This window comes from Mytilus californianus, unplaced genomic scaffold (genome assembly GCF_021869535.1).
Source record: "Mytilus californianus isolate M0D057914Y unplaced genomic scaffold, xbMytCali1.0.p SCAF_3, whole genome shotgun sequence".
Taxonomy (NCBI): Eukaryota; Metazoa; Mollusca; class Bivalvia; order Mytilida; family Mytilidae; genus Mytilus; species Mytilus californianus.
This window is the reverse complement of record NW_026262679.1, coordinates 46,668,167-46,695,224: the sequence shown is the minus strand read 5'-3', so window position 1 is coordinate 46,695,224 and position 27,058 is coordinate 46,668,167. Positions and strand designations below refer to the sequence as shown.

At 31.2% G+C, this 27,058-nt stretch overlaps 1 protein-coding gene across 1 annotated transcript in view; it reads left to right on the top strand.

Annotated features, from left to right (window-relative positions):
* The window catches only part of LOC127734709 (G-protein coupled receptor dmsr-1-like), a 28,570-nt gene extending 2,318 nt beyond the window's left edge, over positions 1-26,252 (top strand). Inside the window, exon 2 of the mRNA XM_052244719.1 lies at positions 23,237-26,252. Within this exon, the coding sequence (XP_052100679.1) occupies positions 23,285-24,472 (1,188 nt within the window). The 5' untranslated portion in view covers positions 23,237-23,284 and the 3' untranslated portion in view covers positions 24,473-26,252. The remainder of the gene's footprint in view (positions 1-23,236) is intronic.
* Positions 26,253-27,058: the final 806 nt, after the last annotated feature.

Sequence of the window (27,058 nt, the reverse complement as noted above, 5' to 3'; positions counted from 1 at the left end):
GATACCGAACAAACTATGTTGAAATAGAAATCTAGTGGACCGCACACGAAAGAGTCGATACCCAACAAACTGTGATAAAAATGGAAATCTAGTGGACGGTACACGAAAGAGTCGATACCGAACAACCTATGTAAAAAATGAAAATCTAGTGGACCGTAAAGGAAAGAGTCGATACCGAACAAGCTATGTTAACAATGGAAATCTAGTGGACGGATTCTTCTTAACTACATTGCCAGCTAATTTTACAAAAAAAAAAATATTCCAATATTTCAGAAATCCTCTTTCGATTAATATATGGTGTTATTGCAGAAGTAGTACATTTATCATCATAAGTCCTGATTTAGTAAATAAACTCGCAAAATATATACTTATCAGACATGCAAGTAAAATAAAATATAACGGTTTAGTGTTTGGTATTCCGATGCAGACTAACTGTACCCCTTTTATCGCCGATTTGTTTTGACACTGTTATAAATTACAGTTTGTAGCTTATCAACATAACGAAACACGACAGATATTTTCTGAATTACCTGCAGATATTCAGACGACACCTTATTTATTAATAATTCATATTTTTATTTTTTTTTTTATTGTTTTGCTTGCGCCTATGTTTATTGCGTTGTATGTTTTTATCGATATGATAGAGCAATGTGTGTATACTTGTTTTATTTATCATTTTGTTTTTTCAACTAATCTTGATTAAATAAGGGAATATTGAGATCAAGGGGATATTTATATTTAGATCCCCTTTTCATCGTTTTCGCCTGGTTTGTACTTAAATGAGGAACACGACGGGTGCCACATGTGGAACAGGATTTGCTTGCCCTACCGGAGCACCCGAGATCACCCCGGTTTTTGGTGGGGCTTGCCTTTTTTTCTTTTTGGTCATGGCATTGTCAGTTCTTTTTCGACTTGTGAGTTTTAGAGCTTGACATACTGTATTGTCACTATTATTTTATTGAAGATAGTTTGTTCACCCCTTGATGTATACTGTTTTCGGTCGTTGGGATGCTTTTTCATTGACGTTTTCCGCACACCTCCTTTGATTCATATATCTAGCAGGTAAAGATATGTTTTTTTTGCATGTAATTTTAATAATTACAAAATATACTGTAAGTTCTATTGTTGGTATGATTGACAATGAGACAAAAATTCATCACTTATGTCGCTTTTACTTCTTTTCAACGTTTTGTTCTTTTTAGTATCATAAGTGTAGAAATTGAATTTGGATCATAAATAGTGACAAATATAACACATAAACATGTTACTTTTTTGTTTATAGATGTACCGGTGTTCCTTATACGATTGGATATGAACACAAACCCCTATCCATTTAAAAAAAATAGGTTAGAAGGGGTAGTGCTCAAGTACTGTGTATGGCTGCAAATGTTAAATCAATTTCATTGCTAAATGTTTAATTTTTAGATATATTAACAAACTAACAAGGTTTGTCTAGATGCACCATTTTACCAAAATGGGGTTATGCGATGGGGGTTACTGCATTTCTAAAACCTAAATGGTTGCAAATACAATGTGATTAGATTTTCTTGGTGGTTTTATTTGGGGAGAATTTCATTCGAATCATTCTTTCAAATATCAACGTTAGCTCTTTCTAAAATATATGAATAAAAGACGATGTAGGGTATAAGTCCGTAGGACAGCAACCCAAACGTCTCAAAAACTCAAAGGCGTTTTTTTGTTTGTTTATTTTGAGTAAGGTTGCATGGATCATGTAAATCATAATTGATAGTTTCTACATGACATAACCGAAATTAAGCTATTATCTCTCGAGGTATTTCTTATTCGCTGTATTCATCTTTTTGTGTCATCGTCTGAATGTTCAGTAGTATTTCATCATATAATAAGTAGAGGTAAACAGTAACGAGTACCGCTAACTTAAACTGGTGCTAGTGGTCATCTTGAACTTACAAGGAGGTGATTGTTTTTGCTATATTTTGAAGTCCTCAATGTCACCTTGATATGCAGAACAGCAGTAACTGCAATGTTTACTTTTCTTATGATTTTTGTTCATGTGCGCGCAGTCGCATACACCAAATACTCTCTTTTCCATTACCTAACGTTACTCGCTTCATTTGATTTTTTTTTGTGTTTACTATCTTATTAATATATGTTTGCAAGATTCACAATTAAGAACATAGTCGGATACATCTTGTCTGTACTATTTAATTCTTACATGAATCTCGCTTTCTCAATTCATTGACCTCAATACTTAGTCATAATATATAAACACATAAAACCACTTTCAAATCAGTGAAGCAAGTGCCAAAATGTTCAACTATCATTCTGCATAATTTATCGTCACAGTTTATCTCTTGTTTCCAATTTCATATCGGACTTCTCACTGAATTTAAATATCTGGTATTGAGTTTGGAGCCACGAGTTCCTGTTTTTAATAGTCTGTGCAGTACAGTCGTTGTATCGGTAGAACTTGTCTTAATTCACATTTAACACGTATTCCCCATTAAGATTAATTAATGTACCATTTTTTGATCGGAAGGGGCCGAACATAATATATATTATCCCTTCCCTTGGTTCTATATACATGTAGTAGCATATATAGTCAAACATCATTGTAATCTAAATTTTGTTTTAAACTCATTTTCTCATATCTTTGATATTTTGTTACATCAAGTTTGTTTTGTGTAAATGTATAATTAATCAAAATGAATGATTTTGATAAATTTCAAATGTAACGCTATGGCATCGTTATACAGTTAAAGCAAGAATAAAGGTCTATAACGTAAAAAGCCAAGTTGTTGATGCAATAGTAGAAAACAGTCGTGATCGTGCATATAAATCCAATTAATGTCATCCTTAAATCAACATCACACTTAAATAACAGAAAATCACAAATATTAGTTACATTACTTTGCATGAGTGTTATTTCTTCACGCTCTGAAAGAACGTAAATTAATTATGCATGCAAGTTATATCAATTTGATCTTAAACAGTATGGGAATTTGCAATATCCAGCAGGTATCAATTTTCAATGACAGATAAGACAATACTACAAGAATAGTATGTAGAATTTATAAATATCCAACGCAACAAATGTATACAATTAGATGGTTCATTCAACCTATGCCAACATTTTGAAATTTAGGTATAAAATTGTATGAAAAAATGTTGGCATAGGTTGAATAATTTGTAACGGATTAAACGTTATAACAACATAAATTGATCAGGAGCTAATCAATTTACAACAAGTTTAAATTTAGCATTTTAATACCATTTTTGTTATTACATGTAATAGTAAAAATGTAGGTATAATTGTATTTGTTGAGGATCTCTATTTCATAAGGAATTGATATAAAATAATATATCAAAACAATGGAAAATAAGTGTTAATTTCTATAATTTTATTAAATGATCATCTATTCATATAAAATATATACCAGTGTCAATCTAATGAATTATATAAAATATTTGATAAAAATATTTAATTCTATTTCAAATAGATTCCTTCAAATACATAGAAATACTGACTATCATGACTATACTATATATTGTATTATTGAAACACATAGTTCTGTATTTATGATATTTTACTTTTTTTTTCATAAATACTAACTCGTGTAAAATATCTATTTTGAATGTTCATTATTGAATCCTACAATATTGACACAGACAGAGAATTGTACAAAGTTCACTATGATTATCTCAAAAGTCATACACTTATTAAAACGAAGAAGATATGATGCTGCATCTGCATACATAACTGCTGACTACTCAGTCTGGATTATTGTAACCTCAATAACTGTTTGCTGTTTCTTCAGTAGTTTTACTTTGTGGTTGTCATGATTGTACCAATTTGGTAGTTTTGTAGGTATGTTATTGCGAGTATTTTAATGTTGCTGGACAATTATGTGTAGTGCATATCGTGTATATTTTATCATATAGTCTGGATTTAACTCTGAACTGGTACCCACTGTGGATTAGATTCTGCTGCCTAGTCTATTGGTAACAAACTGAATATCTATATCTAAAACATTTGGTCTTAGATGCATGATTTTTTTTTATTAGTTGTTAGTGGCTTTGAACTAGCTGTCAGTAACTGCGAGTACTCTCAGATCTGTACTTAATGTCTTTTTGTTGTTGGGATATTCAAGTACCCGGCCAAGTCCACTCTGTGATTTTGTTAGATGTATTTCTATTTGTATCCATCGGATGAGTTAAGCTTTTTTCAATTGATTTGTTTAGTTAGTTCTTATGTTTTACTGTTAAACCACTGTCCCAGGTTAGGGGGGAGGTTTGGGATCCCGCTTGTTTAACTGTATGTATGTGCCTTTCAAATATTTTTAGATAAAAAACAAACCGACACCAAGCACGTATTTCTAAAGTAAAACTAAGTAAATAAAGGCTGCACTTTTTTACTGCAAAGCCGCTGTTTAATAAATGAAATTTTTTAAAATTTTATTTGATACTTATTTTAAATTTCATTTTGCTAAATCAATTTGATTTAATACTTTTTGTTTATATATAATTATGGTATTATAATTGTATATAGTGTTGCTTTTTTATTTGTATGTTGCATATTTAGTATAAGAAAGTTTATCATGAAAATTCTCAAATAAAATAGCTTAATTTCATTCTTTTTCTGTAGTAATACATGTACGTGTTCAATTTTTGTGTATTTTTATAATTAATTTAGTATTTACTTCAACACAATTTTGCTAGAATCAAGTATTCTTTTTTATCATTTTAGTCTTTTTTTATTTAAATCATTTTTACTTAATAGTAACAAAACACTATTGCACATATTTTATTCTTGTTTATTTTTATTTTTCAAAGAGTAATATTTTAATGCTTAAAAATACTGACTGTATTTTACCTGTTATTAATTAGTAATTGTTATAACAACACCTATTGTATTTTGTTTGTAGGCATAGGTTGAATATATATTTATCAAATGTTGGCATAGGTTGAAGACACCAATTAGATAGAATCAAAGAGAACGTTTCCTAAAAGTAATTATGATGTCTATTGTTTTTTTTTATATGTCTAATTGAAGTACATTAATTAAATTTGATTGATATTAAAATAAGAAGGTACAAAAGGGGGTAATCAAAATCACAATTCACAAGGTTCTGAAAACAGATCTCAGCATAACACTTAAACGAAAATAAAATCACAAAAAATGGTACCATATAAAAATAAAAAAATATGGTATGATTGCCAATGAGACAACTATCCACCAAAGTTGAAAAAAAGTGCATATATTAAGCGATAATAGGCCACCGTACTTTTATACATATTGGGTATCCACGGTCTAAAATTTTAATCAATTATGCATGCTATTTACATCAAATATCAAATTGATCCACTAGATAGTTATTTGTGGTGTTGGATTAGTCATACATAAAACAGAAACTATTATTTACAACGAAAACAACACATTTCTAAAGACTTGAAGCTGGATCAAGATAAAATTACCCTCGATATCAACCCCGGTTTTTGGTGGGGTTCGTGTTGAGCAGTTTTTAGCATTTTTGTAATGTTTTGTAGTCTATTATTTGTTTTTTCGTCGTTTTCTTTTTGAGACAAGATTTTGCTGGTCTCTCTTTGACTTATGAGTTTTAATTCTCCCTTTAATATCTTGGTCTCTCTTTGACTCATGAGTTTTGATTCTCACTTAAATATCTTGGTCTCTTTTTGACTCATGAGTTTTGATTCTCCCTTGAATATCTTGGTCTCTCTTTGACTTATGAGTTTTGATTCTCCCTTTAATATTTTGGTCTCTCTTTGATTTATGAGTTTTGATTCTCCCTTTAATATCTTGGTCTCTCTTTGACTCATGAGTTTTGATTCTCCCTTTAATATCTTGGTCTCTCTTTGACTGATGAGTTTTGATTCTCCCTTTAATATCTTCCGCCTCTTTTTTTGAAGAATTCCCTCTCCTTTCTTGTCACGATATGTAATGGTATGATAACAGTCAGGCAGCTAGGTCATCTATTAAAGTTTTCAATCACTTTTTTGTCTGATTCAATTATTAACAGTATATTGGAAAACTTACAGATTTACATCCAACGAGTGTGTTGTCCTAAGATAGTAATTTAATTTGACCGAATAATTCAATTTTCCGTCATCACGCTCTAAGAAAAAGACTTTTGCAAATCTACAAAAAACTATCTTGAGATTGTCAAGTCGTCCATGAAAAGTCTTTAATCGCTCACTCAGATATATCTTCAAGAGCCTGTCAATCAATAAACCAATATAAGTTATTTATTACTCTTGATAGATATGAATAATAAGCTAGTAAGTGAACCACAGAAAAGATTTTTTTTTTATAACTTCTTGGTTTAAGTAGTATTTAATGATGTGTGATGATAGAAACTGGTGTGATGTCTTTCTCTCTTCAAAACATCTTCTAATTATCATTTGTAAAACATCAACAGAGGGACATGATGCTGAAATAATGCTTCCCCCCTAAAAAATATCTTATATTGATAAAAGGAGATGTAGGGTGAGCGTCCAAGGGTCTTCAACAGTAGACCGATGTGTATACAATACGTCACTCTCAATTAAGTATGAAGTTAAAGGAGATCTGGGGTAAATATCGATGAGACCGCAACACAACAACACCAGAACATAAAAAAGCTTGGTAATAGCTTAATATATGTTTACTGTTTGTATATGTTTACTGTTTGAAAACTGTCCAGACAAACAGGCTTAAACAACATCAGCAAAACCAAGTAGCTAATAGATATCAGCCTTTTGAATCATGTTTACTAACCACTCCAACGTCGGAAAACTCTTGAAGAAGCATACGGTTCTCTTAAAGATAGCATCATATATCGGAAAAATGTATAAAAGGTTATTAAAGTCAAATCTCAAAGCATGTCAAGTTGGTCGAACAAAACTCTACGTTTTCATTTAATAGTTATTATTATCAGAATAATAGTTATTATTATTATTAGTAATAGTAGTAATAGTGGTTTATGTAGTAGTACAAGTATTTGAAAAATGCAATTCATGCAAAGCAGTAAGATCAGAAGCAACAAAATTTACCTGATTTAAATCTTTATTTGATTTATTAAAGTCTGAAGAACGTTTGTAGCAGTTATCTTTATGATGAAATTTACGCTGATGAACAACTTAAAACCAGGATTGATAACAAAAGCGGATTAATTTTCCAATTGTTCACTTCTCATTTCTGAGTGGGTACATACGATTTTGACTTTTGACAGCTGGTACAATTTACCGAGCATGACCATATCATAGCGATTTCCATTGCAAAGATGTACGAATCTATACTCTTAGCTTAAAAACAACTACAGAAAGCTAAAAAACTACAGGAGGATGATATGAATTATCACTTCACAATTTAACAATCCTTATTTAAGCAAGAACTTGTGTTTTTTGTTCTAAGATAGCCTTCACAAAATCTTGTCTCAATTTCCCCAGTTTTTGATGGGGTTTGTGTTGCTCAGTCATTAGATTTCTATGTTGTGGTTTGTGTACAGTTGTTTGTCTTTTGGTTGTTTTTTCGTTGTTTTTGCCATGACATTGTCATATAAAAACAAAGGATATGGGGTATCCATCCATGACACAAAATCAGTTCATTGTCAGTTTGTTTTACACTTATGAGTTTGCATATTCCTTAGGTATTTTTCGCCTCTTTTATATGAGACATATGAACTCTTTGCGATTTGTTTTTTGCTCATTGTTGAAGGCCGTACGGTGACCTATATTTGTAAACTTCTATGTCATTTGGTCTTTGATGGAGAGTCTCATTGGAAATCATACCACATCTTCTTATTTTTATATCTGACATAGATCTCTGGTGTATACTATTGTCCATCTGACATTAAAAACCGGTTCTGTCATGTTCATGACCTTGACATTTGTTTCTGTATAGTTATGACTTTGAACTCGTATGACGGATTATGCATTCAAAGAAGAAGATGTGCATCCTTACGAAGCACCATGTTTTACTCCCTTTGGGGTTCATCGGGTTCCATATGGTTTTATACGGACCTGTACTAATGATTTTCTAACGGCACACTAACCTCAATAATGTTATACGCTACATGTATAAAATCAATATTTTGGGAAATTTATTAACCTTGATCGCTTTGAATATATCTTTTAATGTCTGCATTTTTATTGGAGTGTAAATCCGAATACCGAAACCAAATTATAGCAAACTGTTTGTTATTTTCTATTTTTGAGTCGAATTGTCTACCTAATATGATATCGTCAACGAGACACGTTGAGTTATTTCATTGAGATATAAAACATCATTTCAAAACCATGTGAAAAATCTTGACCAATCATATCATACTGTTTTCAAAGAAAGATATACAAAATGTAGTCATTTACATCTTTAAATTTTGGATTTTTTAATGACAATAGTAAGTAGTTTTGATAATTTGATATTCCCAATTGTTTTTAATGCAGCAGAGTACAAATATGATTTGAATATATAATCATACAAACACGACTGTCAATAAAAAGCTTTTAAGCTTTCAACTGGTTTTATGCTCCTTGATTTAATTTGTTTTATATTTTACAGTAAAATGAACACAAATGCTGTATTATCAATACTTTCTGATACGCGTAGCCCCTTATTGCTTATTCTACGCATTACTAACTAGATTATCCAAGATAACACATTTTGTTCTGAAAGAAATAGTAAATTGATCAAATTTGTCAGAAAAGGTAGCATTTAAACTGGCAGTTTTAGTAATAAATTCACGTGGAAGAAACTTCATTTGCAAAATATTTTATTTTAATCTTTTACGATTATAGCTTTGATGAGATGCTTTACTTTGAAGTGCATAAGACTTAATGCTGTTTGAAAACACATTTATATTTATTATTTACCACTCAGTGTTGCAATTCCTGGTTCGTATGAGTTGATTGATTGCCTAGATTTTTGGTAATGATTTCACTTTAATTTGTTCATCACTATAAAAGTGATTCCAGACTGATGATTTCTCAAGACAAGGAAATAGCTCTACAATTTTGTTATATCGATGTGTTCTGATAACTGACATTTTCTAAAGTTCAAATTTAATTTTTCATTACTAGGAAAAAATCTGAAGATGATATTCTTTATCTTAGAACGACATCAACTGCTGTCTAACATAATGTCAAGATGTTTTCCTTTGTTTTTGCACTAGAATAGAATTGCTTATTCGATGTTTATCCAAAAAAAGTTTAATATTTTGAATATTATGAACTTAAATTTGCCTCTGTTCACTTACACGTTTCTCTCCCTTTTTGCCGTCGTTGTAATAAATCTTTACACGAACGTTGTCAATTATTTAAAGAGGAAGTTTGAGATTGACTGAATTAATCAACTTGCAAGGTAAACAAGATAGATTTATTTTGTCTATCGATTGCTCGTGTGAACATACATTTTCTATCATTAATCATGTATCACCATTCCAGTGAGAAATGAAGCCTTCATTTGTCAGTGGAAAATTTAAATGATAATTATATTTCGTCTGTTAATTTCCGGTTTATAAAATCGTGTTATTATTATAAAACAAAGGTTGCAACTCACTCGGGCAATTTTATTCATAGCCACTTTTGACTGTTTTGCAGGCCTATTGGCTTTTAACCCTCCAAAACGTTTTACATTCTAGAGGCCCCTCATGGGGGTGTCCAAGTAATCACATAATCACAATTTTTTGGCCAATTTAATCACATAATCATTAATTATTTTGTTAAACAAGATAATCAAATAATCAAAAATACAGTCCTAGATTATCAAATAATCAAATATTCATCAAATATTTGGTCTGGTAATCAAATAATCACTATAAAGACGGCCAAGTAATCACATAATCAAAAACCCCATGAGGAGGCTCATTCTAGGTTTTCTAAAACTTGTAGTCTCAAACTTACCTGATGATAGATAATCCAGAAACACGTGTTGATCGCACGGAAATAACAGCATGTGTTTGTTATCGTCAATCTTGTTCTTATAAGGGTTTTAATCAATTTGTATGATGTAAATTGAAAAAGTTCAAAACAAGTTACTGAGAATCAGATTACTTACCAATTCTTGCCGGTAAACACATAAGTCTGAAGGCAAGCAATGACTTATTGCGTCACGTTATAGATGTCAGTGTTTATAACAAAACACAGATATTGAAAAATAAAGATTAAATATATGAAAAAAGACATTATCCACCAAAAATTGTAAATATGATATTTACAAAAAGTAAAATGAGTGCAAAGTCGTTGATTGTCATAAAAAGAAAAAATAAGAAAAATGTGAAATTTCAAAAAGAAAATTCATACCGTAAATATTTAAAAAACCGTGTAACTTTCAAGACTGAAATTCTGTTAGAATATCAGGAAACTGAAAAGAAAAACAATATATACATACAAAGAAACAAAACAGCAGTACAATAATCAATGATTCGGCATTATCCATCCCTGATTACTATACTATTAACTGATAAATAGTAAATTGTACATAAATAAGGTTGGTAAGTCAATAAAGGCATACAAAGTCATTCTAGTTGATTTGGGGCTTTTCTTAGCTTTACTGTATTTATATATTTTGGCCTTCCCATCTTTAGGTACTGCAAACTGCGTTTCTGATAAAGGTTAATCAAGAAATGCACACAACGAATGCATAAAATTCTATATTTTGTCACGTTCTGCTTTGATTTGTTTCTTCAATTATTGTCATTTCCGTGATATTGATCTATATCTAGCTAAACGTCTTTATGCAACAGCAAATATATGCACACCATTTGAACATTCATTCTAATATCATGTCGAGTTTTCATTTCCTTTCTAGAAGTAAAAACCCTCATTGTCATGCCAAGTACTGTAACATATAAATGTAGAAGAAAGTCATTTGGATAATGCGCGATTTAGAGTTTAAACTTTTCTAGTTAAATAAAGACAGGAGTGAGGCAAGGATGTTGGCACATTCATACTTCCTTTTAATTTCAACATCGATGACATGTATGTAAAGTGTCAGTGAATAGTAAATTCGTCAGTGCAATTACTGACATAATTACGCATATTTTTTTTCTGGAATTAGTTTTAAAGTAAGATTTTTTTTCGTTTTATGTCTATTCAAATGACAACTTCAAATAACCTAGAAATAGATTGTAACATGTGTATTTTACGATCTGATATATTTCACCATAGACATTTTTCATTTTTGTTAAGTCATTTGTCTTTCTTTTTTGAATGTCAGTATATATATTGTTTACCCTATCTAACTCTCTAATCGTATTCTAAACGCATAAAACCTCTATTTCCATGGTCAACGAGAATTATGATACCGGTTACTTAACTTGATAATCCAAACGCACAGTTTGTTGGAAATTGACATCACGCTGGATACAGAAATCAATTGACCTTAAACCAGTTGACAAGTGACTGATTCTCTGATTTGTGTCAGCCATGCATGCTATAATATGGCATATTTAAGATAAAAATTATTGATTTATATCAGTGCTATGCTGCTTTCCATCTGATAACTGTCAAAAATAACAATCATTCAATCTTCGTACTTAAAGGAAACAGGAAATTAATGTCGTTTTTTAATTAGCCCATTAAATTTAATTGAAGGAGTTTACAGAGAAGATAGGTGGTAACATTCTGTTTTATTGTATTATTTTTATTCTCTTTAATAAGATTGTCAACAACATTTGTACGACTACAGTATCGACAAAACTTGTATTGGCAAATCACGCCAACACATATGTTTATAGTTATGACAGGAAACATTGTACTTTATCTGGCCTTTTTAACCTTTTTTTTCATTCGCGCGTCACTGATGAGTCTTTTGTCGACGAAACTCGTATATGGCGTACAAAAATTCTGGTCCTAGTATCTATGATGAATTTATTGACTTTGTGAATTATTTATGACTGCTAACATCAAACGGCAATTATTCATGTCTCATACTCCATGTTGTCTCACACCAACCTAGTCAGAATTTTATTGCTCGCTAACAAGGTTATAGTTCACAGGAAAACATGTAACCATACTCAGTCAAATTATTCTCACTCCGGACAAAAATAGTTTTTATCCTTCATTCCGCGTTTTAGATGGACAAACAGCGATAATATCAAGTTTACCGACACTCGAAGCATGCAAGCATCAAATTTATGTAAACGATTAAGTTTGATAATGACTGCTGTAGTTAGATTCTGTTTGGATCATTAAATCTAAATTTGAAGGGAAACCAAATTAAAATTATTTTAAGAAAAAACCTAATCTAATCAATATAGTAATAAGATTTGTCAAACTTTTTTCTGGGAATATTCATAACAGCAGGCAATCAGCCGAGGTCTTCTTATTTTTCTCAAATGAGGGGACCACATGTGAGGATTTTGTTCTTCATGTATAGAAAGAAATTAATGAATGCTCGCATTTTTTACTCCATTTTTCTTTAATTTGGTTTATTAGGAACCTGGAATTTGATTTAAAAATTAAACAAGATTAGTTTTAGCCAAGATTAGTTAGATATGATCCAGTGCTTTGGTTTCAATTTGAAATGAACTATTTGAGTTTTTGCCAAAACTGATTCAGTTTGATTAAATTATATGACGATGGGAATGATACATGTTAAGTTTTCGTTGTAGTTTCATGAAGAGTCAATAAATAAAAATTACAAACATCAGATGGTGGCAATCGTTAATGCAAAAACAAGATATGGTACGATTTCCAGGGAGACAACTCTCCATTAAGACTGATGTACATAGGTATGAACAACTACATGTTACCTCACGGCCTCTAAGTTTTATGTTGAGGCGTTTGCAATAAAAGATTCGAAAAAGAATTATTTTAGTTGGATTATTTCTCAAATTCCCGTTTTTATGTTTTTGCTCGATATGGTCATAATTATTATAATAATTAACTGTTTACAAAACTTTGAATTTTTCGAAATACTAAGGCTTTTCTACCCCAGGAATTCATTACCGTAGCTGTATTGGGCAAAACTTTAGGAATTTTGGGTAATCAATGCTCTTCAACTTTGTACTTTGTATGGCCTTTTTAACTTTTTTGATTCGAGCGTCACTGATGAGTGTTTTTTTAAACGAATCGTGCTTCTGGCGTACAAAATGTCATTCAATCCTTGTATCTATGATGAGTTTGTTATTCATTAGCTGAAATTTAATTAATTTTTTTTTGGGGGGAGGGGGGTACTTAGTCACGATCTGCTGAGTTCAGCCATTTCATTTTACAATTTTCATTTATACTGCGTTGTTACACCACTGTTCAAGGTAAGAGAAGTCTTTTGTTGATCCAGAGAGTAGAGGTTTAAGGTTTGGAATCCCCATATGATTTTTTATCGTCTAAAAATCGACGAAAAGTATTGCCTGGAACTTTTGCAGGTCAGACTCTCAACAACATCCTTTTTAGATTTTCTGGATTGGTGTCTGGACGTATATTTGGATTTCATATTTTTTCAGATGGGTGGAAACAACTAAACAAATTTTATCTAAATAGACCAAGTTCTTGGTTATCTTGAGCATTATGACCGACAATGAACGGTCATAGATTTTTAGTACTTTTCTTTTTTGAGGATATTTCACTTTTATTAAGCTTGCATGATTATAGCATGATTAAATTGATCTCCTCTTTCAATGAAAACAAATCTCTTAGAAAATCGAACGAATACTGAAGTTTGTTATTTCTCTTTGCTTCATGTTTTGTTATACTATATGACTGCGTAATGATTTTCGTGTACTTAACGAATCTAAACCCCATTGACTTGAACTTAGAATAACAAAATCTCCGTATTCCGCCATGTTAGGCCAGCGGTAATTTATTGTAATAGAGGTTACATGCAGATTCATACGCAGTTTAATTTCCTTTGACCTGGTCGATCGTAAGAAAGGAAAACAATGATTAGTATAGACATTAATCATTCTTGATGGATGTAATCCTTGCTCAATTGGTTTTTGCCTTAATTTGGAACATGGACTTAAGTAAGGTGCTTGGAAGATTATTTTCTAAGTTTTGTTTAACCGTAAAAATTAAAGGGATTATATTGACTCTCATTAGCTGACCTTTATGCATAATAGAATGGAACCTGTCAATAAGAGGAAACGCAGATCTGATGGAATCATGAAAGGAATTTATATTCTTAATGTAATCATCCTATCAAAATAGATCTTCAAATAAATACAAATAAAAAATGGAAAAATACTGCCCATTAAAGTAAAACAAACCTAATATTTCTGCTTTGTTTTTGTTTTCTCATTGCTTTTACGTTCATTTCCGGAATGTATACTTATTTTTTAATTTGCTGAAATAGTCTTCGAAAAGAAATTTAATTTCAAGTAGTAATTTAAAATGATCGAGTGATTATTTGTTCAATCTGTGAAACGTCTGTTTCCTTCTTTAACCTCTTCCTTTATAGTCACTCAAACAGAGTCTTGAGACAAAAGTTAATGTCCTATGAAGTGCAATCTAAATACAATAATGTAAAATATAACACGAAGTTAATACAAAACACTTCAATATAGACCTGTCAAAACACTTGTGTCTACAAATTACATCCATAATATTAGATAATTTTGTCATTTTCAAGTCTAATATCAATTGAAATATTTGCATTGCTTTTCCAGTGAAAATGTATCTAGCCGCGTGGCGTATTATACAAAGTCTGAAGTGAATACTGGGATCATCTCAGTATTATAAAGCCAGAAGTCGGATAATACTTAGTTGTTCCTAGTAATGAGGGGGAGTTAATTTAGTCTATTGCAGATATAAACATTTATTATTATAACTGTCTTACATTTTACAAATACTGAAACTAATACAACTATTTCATGTTGGTTTTATCTTAATAATATAATTATTTAAAATAAAAACATAAGAACACTTTCACACTCGTTAGAAGGTGTTTTAGCCTTAATTAAATCTTTTGACATATTTCCAAAACCGATAAAGGTTCTTTGGCATTAATTCATCTTGATGCTAAAGCTACAATTCTCGGACTAAAAAAATGACAGAACAGGCAAAAGTGATTATTTTTCTTTCAATCAAAACAACATTAAAAAAATGATGCAGGTGAAAAAAAAATTAGTTACAAACCCAGTGCGTCACTTAGAAAGAAAAAAACACAAGTACAAATTAATCAAATCTTTAATGAAATGTTCTATTCCAGACCTTAGACCAGTCACAATATAAGTGCTACATTGTAAGTACGTTATTAAATTAGACGAAATGCAGTATACACGGAAGACCAGAAGACTAGACTGACAAAGTGCATGCATCAAAATATAAAAATGAAGAATTGTACAATTAACATCTATTTAAACGTAAATGTGACATGATTCCCACATTTTCATTTATTCATAAGACAAATAGAGTACACCTAGGAATATTCAAACACAATTCGTTTTAAGGAAAGAAGATAAAATCTGTACACTTAACATAGAACTTTACAGTATGTGCAAAAGATCAGATAAAACCAAAATTTAGATTACACAAAGTACAAAAACTAAGAACAGACAAGAAACAGGGGAATATAAAAAAATCCATTATATGTCGAGGCAAAATCGTTACTCAGAAAGTAATTGACGAATGTTGATCATTCAAAAGTCAAGACAAAATTAAAAGACAGAAAAAGAAAACAAAGCAATGAAATTCAGATGGATAGACAAAACCAGTAAATCTAATAAACAGAACCCTATTTATCCACAAAACTGAATAGAAAAAATACAACCAAGCGAATGAACATACAATACTATAGTAGAGACAACATTGAAATAAACAACTTAGATGTTTCCTTAATTTTCCCCAATGTTGGGTTGCTATCTACTGAATTACAAAAAAAATGTGGTACCCTATATATTGTTTTTTTCCTATAAACTAGAAATTTACAACTACAAGATAACATGAAATAAGCAACTACTTTCAGGACATTCAAAAGCCAGGAGTAAACACTACATTCAAAGTACCAAAGAAACTTTTAATATATCTAAAAAATACCACTTTCAAAATTAACAAGAGAAATGCCAAAATGCAAGTAACAATATCACTTTCAATAACATAGTCATAGAGGAAGATATAGACTTGATATTGGATAAATGAAAACTAATTACGTCTGCGCTGTTTTAAACAACAAAGACAGCCTATCCCTTTCTCACTTGCTGAATACAATAATACTGTTTTGGTTAAATGCGTTTCAAATAAATGTTTTTGTCATGCCATAGACGGGATCCCACTCAAAGCAATTCTGGCAATTTTTATCTGGAAACGTACAAAATATTTCCTCATATTTTCACAAAACAGCTTTTTCTGTTTACTTACAATTTTAAAAGGTATTCTTCTACCAAGTCAAGTTGACGTTTTAAACAAAGGAACGTACAATTTTAGACAACAACAATGTAATAATGATCAAATTATATATGAAAATGTCTTCCTTACACAACTTCCTAAACTAACCGCCTACAGGAAATTAAGTCACAAAATTGTATTATATATCATGGCTGGAGGCATAGCTAAAATTACCCCCATTAAAATTATTCGGTATCAGTTTCGTATGAAATTATTTCCCCCTATTTCCAAGTTATTACTCTGCGTGTATTTTATGGGATTTCATTTCGTTTTTTTTTCCTAAACATGATTTAAGAGAAAAAGCATGGTCTGTAATTGGTTAAAGTCAGACAGATGATTTAGAGGGAATCTACGTTTTCCGTTTAACGATCTTTGTACCATTACGATAATGATAAGAAAAAAACCCTCAAACCGTAATGTAATCCAAACTGAATTAAACCTCTTCAACGTCTAGGTTTCACTTACGAAGTTAAATATGATGTTATAATTTAAGAATTTTTCTAAGGCTATGAAATCTTCCAGTTAACTACGTTAAAACTTTACATTTAATAAAAAAAACCCAAACGTATGGTAGAGATTTTAGTGTGTATATATGAGCGTATTACAAAAGAAATCAAGAACACCTTTACCGCTTTCGTAGACCTAAAAAATTCAAAAGTTTGATATATCAACATTTAGATAAGCATAATCACAATCTAAAATTTATTAAATTCCAACCACTTGAAACCGTTCAGAAACAACCAGGAGAATCACACAAGCAATTTGAAAAATCACGTGAAGTTCGCGAATTATTTTGGATAAAAAGACTTCAAACAGCTTATCCTCTCGGTCTTAATGACAAAATATTAGGAAAGGGGAACATAACTAAAACTTCAATCGATGTCATTAATATTGTCGATAAACGACATAGAAATAAAAGGTCTCATGGCAAACGCAAAAACCGTAATCAACGTATTAAACATCGTATAAATTATACACTTGCTGATCTGTTATCTATAATAAAAAGTAATGGCAGACATCAAGTATGATACAATTTCTTTTTTTAGCCCAATGTATGAATACACCCGTATTATTACAGCCTTTTGTCATCATAGGCTATTTCCTAGTATCGATAAACCTGAAAATCATAAACGGCATTTTCTTAAATTAAAATATATAAATAGAGGTATTGATTTTATTAACTTATCTAGTATATTCAATGACTCTACCATCCAAAGCCAAATACCTCCATATTTTGATAATATAGAACCACCTATTATTTCGTATTCTTATAAAAAAACCCAGCAGAAGTTTGATTTTTAATTATACGTCAGTTACATCAGACGTCAATATAGAAAATAATATTCCTTCCACTTGAGATTGTGAAACATCTAGTTTTAGATATGTTCCCTATGGTCATGTCCTTACAGGAGACCTCTACATCGTCGAAGACCGTGAGGTCATAACTTTTCTTAAGAAAGGACCGAAATATCGTCCTCCATCTAAAATAGATTGGAAACAGTGTCGTCAGATCATTAAAGACGCTCTGTCTGTCTACTGTAAAAATTGGTGTAAACGTGAAAAATCTGATAAAAAATCTCTAGACAGTTATTTAAATAAAATTATGAATACTGTTAATATTCGTATATCTCATTTTGAAAACAATTCTGAAATTAGTAATAGGGTCCATGATATTCCCATTTCCAGAATAAAAAACAAACTCCAAGTACTCGCAAAGCGGTTTGTGTTCGTACCGGCAGACAAAGCAGCAAATAATGTAGTGGTGGTGTGACGCATATACTACACGGAAGTTCTCCAAAACGAAATTACAAATTCATCTACATTCAGGTCCGTACGCTCCACAGAGAGTCAAATTGTAAACAAGCATATCACTGCCACTACCCAGCTTAAGGCCTCTTCCGAACATTTGAAAGTCCCTACTATGTACTGGTTACCTAAATTGCACAAAAAACCATTTAAATTCCGTTTCATCTCCGCATCTAGTAAGTGTTCTATTACTAATCTATCAGTGCTTCTAACTACCTCCCTTACTACTATCAAAGAACTTGTTATTAACTTTTGTAATAAAGCTTATGAAAATAATGGTATTAATTATTTTTGGAGTGTTAAAAATTCTTTAGAGGTTTTAGATAAAATACATGCTTTTGATGGTCCTTTTAATTCTGTTGACAGTTATGATTTTTCTACTCTCTATACTACACTTCCACACAATCTTATCAAGAAAAAGTTTTCATATTTAATTAAATGGTCTTTTGAAAAATCTCATTACAAATTTATTTGCTGTAACTCGTTTAAAGCCTTTTTCTGTAACGAAAAAGGAAAGTATGCTAGATACACTTACTGGAAATGTGAAGATATGATTGAAGCTTTAAATTTTCTCCTGGACAACATATATGTACGTTTCGGCGATAGAATGTATCGACAGGTAGTAGGTATTCCTATGGGCACTAAATGCGCCCCTTTAATAGCAGATTTATTCCTGTATTGCTATGAAACTCAGTTTATGACCAAACTCAGTAAAGACACGTCATTGTTACATTTGGTTGATACATTCAACAATACCTTCCGTTATCTAGATGATATTTTTTCGTTAAATAATCCAGAGTTCTCTAAATATACTACCGAAATTTACCCAATAGAACTTACTTTAACTAAATCTAACATAAACAGCAGTAGTTGTCCTTTTCTGGATTTGGACATTTCAATCTCTAAAGGAAAACTCCATATGAAAATTTACGACAAAAGAGACGATTTTTCATTCCCTATTGTTAATTTTCCTTTTTTAGACGGCGATGTTCCTTTGGCTCTATCATACGGTGTATATATATCCCAACTCGTTCGTTATGCCCTTGTGTGTAGTGATGTCATAGATTTTAACGAACGTAATCAATGCATCACTGGTAAATTATTAAATCAAGGATTTCGTTACCATAAATTACGTAAAACTTTTGCTAAGTTCTTTCATAGATACAAAGATTTGATTAGTAAATTTGGCTGTACTTGTAGAAAACTGATTAAAAACGGTATTTCACATCCTAAATTTACGGTAATATTGTACTTAAAGCGCGGAAATCACTATGTGATCCGTGTAAACTCATCGAACCTTTAAACACGCTTATTAGTAAAGGTTATCTTACCAATGTTGTAATTAGATCTTTGAATATAGTTTACATTGGCACTAATATCGATTTTGTCATCAGCAAATTAAAACATAACTAAATTTGTATTTTTTTCAAGTGGGATGTATAAAGATACACCCCCGTTCGTTTAGATCTATAAAGAGGTTAAACTCCTAACTATCCTACTGTCTGTCGATACATTTATTTTTGGCATTGCACTAGTCATGTCTTCTTTGACTGTCCATGACGTTAAAATACTAAATCCCTGGGATGTGTTTTAGTTGATTTTAGTCTCTGATGCATGATTTTTTATTATTAATTGTTTTGGCTTTTAACTAGCTGTCAGTTACTGCGAGTACTCTCAAATCGTACTTTCTTGTTTATTTGACCTGTTGATACTAATTGTATTGCTTTTTTGTTATTTAATGTTATTCAGGGTTATATCTGGTCTATATACCAGCTTTGATAAGTGTTTGGTATAACTATAAATTTTCACTTCGTACTATGAACATCAAAATTATTTATTTTGTAATAATATTTCCTTTCTCTATTGGTACTGTACACGTATACCTAACAACAAAATTATTTTCATTTACCTGTGTTTAAAGTTATTGCAAATGGATGGTATTTTTGTTCGAGCATATTGTTTTTCTTTAATTGTTTAACATTTCTTACCGATATAACATGTTACTTTTATTATTCTTCCCTTAGTTTATTTATTTTGTATTCAAAATTATTTATTTTGTAAAAATATTTCCTTTCTCTATTGGTACTGTACAGGTATACCTAACAACAAAATTATTTTCATTTACCTGTGTTTAAAGTTATTGCAAATGGATGGTATTTTTGTTCGAGCATATTGTTTTTCTTTAATTGTTTAACATTTCTTACCGATATAACATGTTACTTTTATTATTCTTCCCTTAGTTTATTTATTTTGTATTTACATTGTGTCATAGGTCAAATTTATTTGTTCAGTGTATGTTCAATGGTGTTAATATGTCCGTTGATTGAGTTAAGCTATTTCAGTTGATATTTTATAGTGTGTCTTTCTATGTTGTGATGTTACACTATTGTTTCAGAAAAAGGGTGAAGGTTTGGTACCATTAAAACGTTTAAACCCGCTGCATTTTTTTGCACCTGTCCTAAGTCAGGAATCTGATGTTCAGTAGTTGTCGTTTGTTGATGTGGTTCATAAGTGTTTCTCGTTTCTCGTTTTTTATATAGATTAGACCGTTGGTTTTCCCGTTTGAATGCTTTTACACTAGTAATTTTTTGGGGCCCTTTATAGCTTACTGTTCGGTGTGAGCCAAGGCTCCGTGTTGAAGACCGTACTGTGACCTATAATGGTTTACTTTTATAAATTTTGACTTGGATGGAGAGTTGTCTCATTGGCACTCATACCACATCTTCTTATATCTATGATACGTGTTTCTTGAAAATCTGTCAGCAGGTCTACGTCGAGACCAAACATTTGACTTTTTGGAGCATCAACAACAAAATGAACATACATAGATAAAATAAAGAGGCAAAGAAAGTTGACCGATGATCTAATATGCTAATAAATCAATTCTGAATAAACAAAACGAAGATAAAAACCCCTGAAGAAATTACTGGTACTCAATTAAAAAAAAAAAACGTCAAAGACCACCTTTTTGCCAGATGAAGTTGCAACTTTACGTTTGAACATTTACACAAAGTTGTCAAGTCTTCCTTTAGAGGCCGTACGAACATCATCATGGTTTCATTGACCGTTATGGAATACATGTGTAACAAATGACCACGGAAATATTTGAATTGTGGTACCCACAATCCCGTCCTTTTCCTCGATTGTGATATCAACGAATACTATCTTTCACCGAATTTGTAAATGACACGATGTCAGTCACATGTGTTGTAGAATCTTCGTACCCTAAGGGAACAGTTCTTAGATCACTCCCGGGTTTTGTAAGGGTTCCTGTTGCTTAGTCTTTTAATTAGTTTCTATGTAGATTTTTGTGGACTGTTGTTGGTCTTTTCCTTGTTTTTCGTTTTCTGTAATGATATTGCTATTTTTTGTTCCGACTTCTGATTTTTGATTGTCCCTTTGATGTCTTCTGTCTCTTTTTTACACAAATTATTAGTTTGAACCTTACAGTTTAGATATAATATATATTACAGAAGTTTTTATCTATATTATACAATTATAGCCTTTGTATAAGGTCGATACGAGGATATATCGACCTAAATGGAGTATATCGACCTAAATGAAGTATATCGACTTAGTACGAAGTCCGAGGTCTATATACTTCTTTTTGTCGATATATCCTCGTATCGACCTCATACACAGGTTACAATTGTTATATGATTAATCTCAAGCCATAAATAGAGTAGCTATTCATTCAAAATAACTGTACAACATCTCGTTTTCGGTCTCCCTTTGGAAAATATGGTTGTAATGTGACTCTTTTTGAACGAAACAAATTAGTAAGAACATACAATATAAAAATATTTATGAATTAAAAAAAAATACTTAGGACTTATATTACACCTATTTATCCAATGAAAATAAACCTGTTCATATATCATAAATTCGATCATGATAGCGGATCGATGACTATATTGTACAGTGAGTAGATAAGAAATATGAGGCAACAGTAATTTAGCGATGTTCGACATCCGTAAATTCTATTTTGAATATACACAACCATAATTTAAAGACTAGAGGGGAGCACATGAACTCCAAACGAACATAAACGTCTATGATCAACTTTGCCACAGTTTAAGTTGCAACCTACATTCTAGTATATTTACACACATTATAAGCTCAAAACTTTCAATTTAGATAAAGCATGAGGAAATATAATATACTACAGAAGATTTTATTTATCTTTATGAATGTACAAAAATATAATACTTAGTACTGAATTCATCATATTTAGCTTATGAACATCAGCAGGTCCATATATCGTACATTGAATCATGACAGCGATTCAAAGGTTATATTGTGACATATAGAATTGTAAAAGAATACGTTTTGGAAAAAAAATTCTAAATGTTTTCTAGATCAAACAAATTCTTAAAATGACCCCCCTCCCAAATAGAAATAATAAACAATTATTCAACTTATCATGTCATCTAGAATGAAGCAATATCATTTGAGTATTTCAAAATGTACTGTACTGTACCACCTGTTTGAATGAAATTAAACATAAATATGATAAATTTGAAACCATGCTGTTTTGTAAGTACACTGTTAAAATAGTTCAGTTTGTAGTTGCAATTAAGTAAAATGACAATTAATTGAACGTTCGGTGATCTCCCAACAATTTAGGATAAAAATAACTCTATAAATTGTATGTATCCGAAGCGCTTTTCTGGATATACTTTCATCAGGAACGCTCAAAGCCAAATAACAATGAAAGCCAAGGATGTATTAGACCCGAAACAGGTGAAGAGCTATATGACCAAAAAGGACTTAACAATAATAGTCAAACCTATCTAAGATCAGCTTTGCCTAAGGAGATGTTATCATGATAACCCGGTCCATAAATTTCAGAAGGCCCTCAGAGTCACTAATTAAATGATGATTATTGTAAAGTGTATAGCATTTAGAAACTTAATGCTGACTAAAATTTTTATTCTGCATCAGTGAATAGAACCAGAGAGTAAATATCTGTCTGTTTTATAAAGGATAATGGACATTGGTGAGATGTAAGTTAGACAGCAGTTCTTCATTAAGGACAGTCATGGTTTTATTTCCGATGTCCAATACTTAATAATATTCAATTCATACCTTTTGATGAAAGATAAATGATATAAATGTTTATTTTATATTTCAGAGATAACGTATATCCGATGGTCAAATAGCTTCTTCCAAAGGTACCAATATGTCAAAGACTTATACATATTTCGGAGGAGTTCCTCCAAACTTAACAGACATATTTATTGAATCAATGTCATCTACGGAACCGCCTATTCAGTCGTCATCTACATCGATACCATCCTCTCTTGAAGTTTTCAAAGTTCAATATGCGGCTATGCATGGATACGTCAGCGCATTTGTTTGTGTCTTTGGGATCGTAGCGAACCTTGCTAATATTGTGGTCCTTACGAGAAAAAATATGATTACGTCGACAAACTTGATTCTTACATGGCTGGCAGTTACAGATTCATTAAAGATGGCTGATTATCTAATGTTTGCAATAGAATTTTACATATTGAAAGATTCAAATCTGCCATATTTAGCAGTAAGGAATATCCATTCTGTCCGATTTCTATTATTCCATGCAAGTTTTGCTTTAGTTTGTCACAATATTGCAATATGGCTTACAATATCTCTGGCAACATTTCGGTTTTTGTATATATGGTTTCCAACCAGGGGAATGGTGTGGTGTTCAATAGAACGAGCTAAAATAATGGTTGCGCTTGTGTACATAATTGTTATTGTAATCTGCATACCAAATTATATGATGAATTTTATTGGACCCCTTCCTACTCCTGCCAGTTTCACGGGAAATGCAACAGAGGAGGTTTGGACTGTGCATATGGTAAAAGAAGGAAATGCCTTACACACAATTAATTTCTATATTCAGGCAATAATGATCAAGCTAGTGCCATGTGTAATGTTGTCGATTTTAACATTTCTTCTCATTTATGCTATGCACAAAGCATACAAAAAACGACTTGCGCTTATGAACCAGGGCAAGAAAGAAGAATCCGATCGACACCATGAACATAATCGAACAACTGGAATGCTGCTTGCAATTGTTGTTTTGTTTTTGATTACGGAGCTTCCTCAAGGCGTTTTAAGTTTACTGATTATATTTATACCAGAGTTACAAAACAGCGTTTATAACCAAATCGGAGATGTCCTAGATATTGTAGCACTGTGTAATAATGCCATTAATTTTGTATTATACTGCAGTATGAGCAAACAATTCCGAGATACATTCGTCCGAATATTTTGTAAATGCTGTCCACTCGGAAAACCGAATCTGTCTCGACTGAAATTGATCACCAACAATAGAAATGGGCATACGAACTACGATACTAATTCACAGGCAACTTATGTATAGAGATTGAATATTTTTTTCTTAGAAAGATGCCAAAATACGTAGTTATCTGTGATATGTATTATTAGGATTAGATGTGTTCATTCTGTTTTTCCATGACTTTTTTGCAACGGTTATCGTATGTTTTAATGCTACAACAAAGAAGTGAATTAAATAATATATTCCTGCAACATTAGCAACATAAATGTAAAAAAATAGTCATCAGTGTTAAACATAGCAATAAATATTTTAAATTCGACTGAATGATATAAACAAATTAGATGTCTTCATGAAAATATGTCGAATACCCTATAATAATAGTACAGCAGCAATAAACAACATCTCAGTTTACCAGATAATGCCACTAAATATTTATACAGTTTTTCCAGCTTATGGAAATAAGACAAATAGATATGAATCTTTTATTGTCGGGTCATTAGCATTTCGATCGTTTTTCCCAGTTTACAACACAAACTTATGATAATGATATCATACGAAGCTGAAAGTTCTTGCAAGACAACGTACTTTATGTGAAAAATCTTTTTTTTATCAGAACTTCCTATGCATCACGAAATCGGCAAAATATTCTACGAAATTAATTGAATAGTAAAATGTCTAACAAAACACAGAATTCCTTAAATGATTTCCTTTTTAATGTAGGAAAAACCGCACAAAAGTCTGATTGTGAACTAAGTTACAGAGGAAGACGCTTTTTATTTAAAAATACTTTATATGCCATTACTGTGTGTGGATTTCTATTTTTTTTTATCACATACCACAAACAAATTGTATATAAAAAAGGAAATACAATTTTTAGATAGGAAAAACTCTCGACCACGCAATTTTGTTAGTTTACTGCACCTTAATTCAGTATACCCGAAAAATACAAAAAGACAATTTCACAACTAATTCGATTGACATTTTCAAAACCAAATGAAATCCGTGGCTTTAGACTGATACACAGTAAGAGTCTGTTTCATTATGACAGAAATTCTAGTACTTAGTTTTAGACTTTACGAAGTTAGATAAAATTAAATCATGAAACGCCACACCAAATTTTAACTCGGCTTGTTAATTTCAACTTTTGGATTATTATAGCCAAGTTTCAACTGTCATCTAACACGTATAATGTACCTGTGTTAAAACTAAAAACACTTCCTTAGTCAGTAATTGGCTGTTTTGGGAACTGAATTGCTCTTGAACTGACACTGCTTACTAACCTACATTCCATAACCTAATCAGGATACCAGTTTCGTAATACATGTTTATCAACCATACACCGTTACATTGTAACTTACCAGTAAATCTGAATTTGGGTAAAGTGGGAAAATGTATTTCTCTTTTTACTTCAATAAATGGAGTTTATCAAATTCCAATAAATATATTTCACACTAGCGAAATTAAAATGTTTTTCAATAATTACTTCAATTCAGAATATTAATGCTGCATTTCTGGACTTTGAGGTTTGAAATCGTCGTATTTCATGAATACGAATGCTTAAAACTGCAGTTTCAATAGTATTTGTAAATCTGTCTGGTTGATTAAAATGAATAAGAAGGACATTCAAAATTAAAACCAAAATCACATTGAAGGTAAAGCAAGGTTTTACGTTCAGATATAAATTGAGGTTTCACATAACATTTGATACAATTACGATTTGATCTTAGGAGTGAAACAAATGCACCTGGGAAATATGTCTTATCAATTTACATTATTTATTACGAAATTTGCTGCTTAGCAATACACTTTATTTATTTAGATCATGGTTCATTGTACATGTATGTACGAATATCTTTTATCAATAAATCGCTTGATCTCATCTCTTTAGTTGTGTGAGTACATAAAGTGAAGAACAATTGTCAGCTTATATGTATTATTGATGAAAAATACATAGAGAGCATGTGTACTTTATAATCGTAAAATTATTTGCAAATTATGATACTATCAAAAAATGATCTGTTCCCTGGCGATTCATAAGTGGTTAAACTCTGGTGAATAAGTATAGTGATACACTTTGTAATAAAGAAAGACGGAAAACGCTAACGTGGGTTAATAAACAAATTCACATGAAAAATCAAATACTAAACAATATATGAAAAGAAAGATATAAGGCGTAAAAGTTGGTAACTGTGTGGTTACGTTTGGTACACTAAACATCAAAACGGTACAGGAATATATTCAAGATTACGTATAAAAATGTTGCAACGATACAAGACTTGCTACGATAGGCGTGAGTTTTGCCTATACAAATTCATCAGTGGCGCAGAATTCAACCAGTTGGTTGGAAGGCCAAATCAACTACGAAGTTGAAAAGAGTATTGAAAACCAACAATTCTAAAATGTGCACGTGGTGCCAAATCTTGCTCTGGTTATTTATACCATGGGCGGAAAAACCTTGGTGTTTCGAATGATTTAAAAGATTTATGGAAGGAAGTTTCCAGAAAATGACATTACCGTATTGGTGATAAGAAGTATTAACTACTGAACTTGTGGTACAATCTGGGATGAATCGTCCACAAGCATTGGCAGCGCCCCAGTGGTTTTTAAATAAAGGCAACAATAGTATACCGCTGTTCAATAGTCAAAAGTCGAAAAAGCGAAAACAAATCA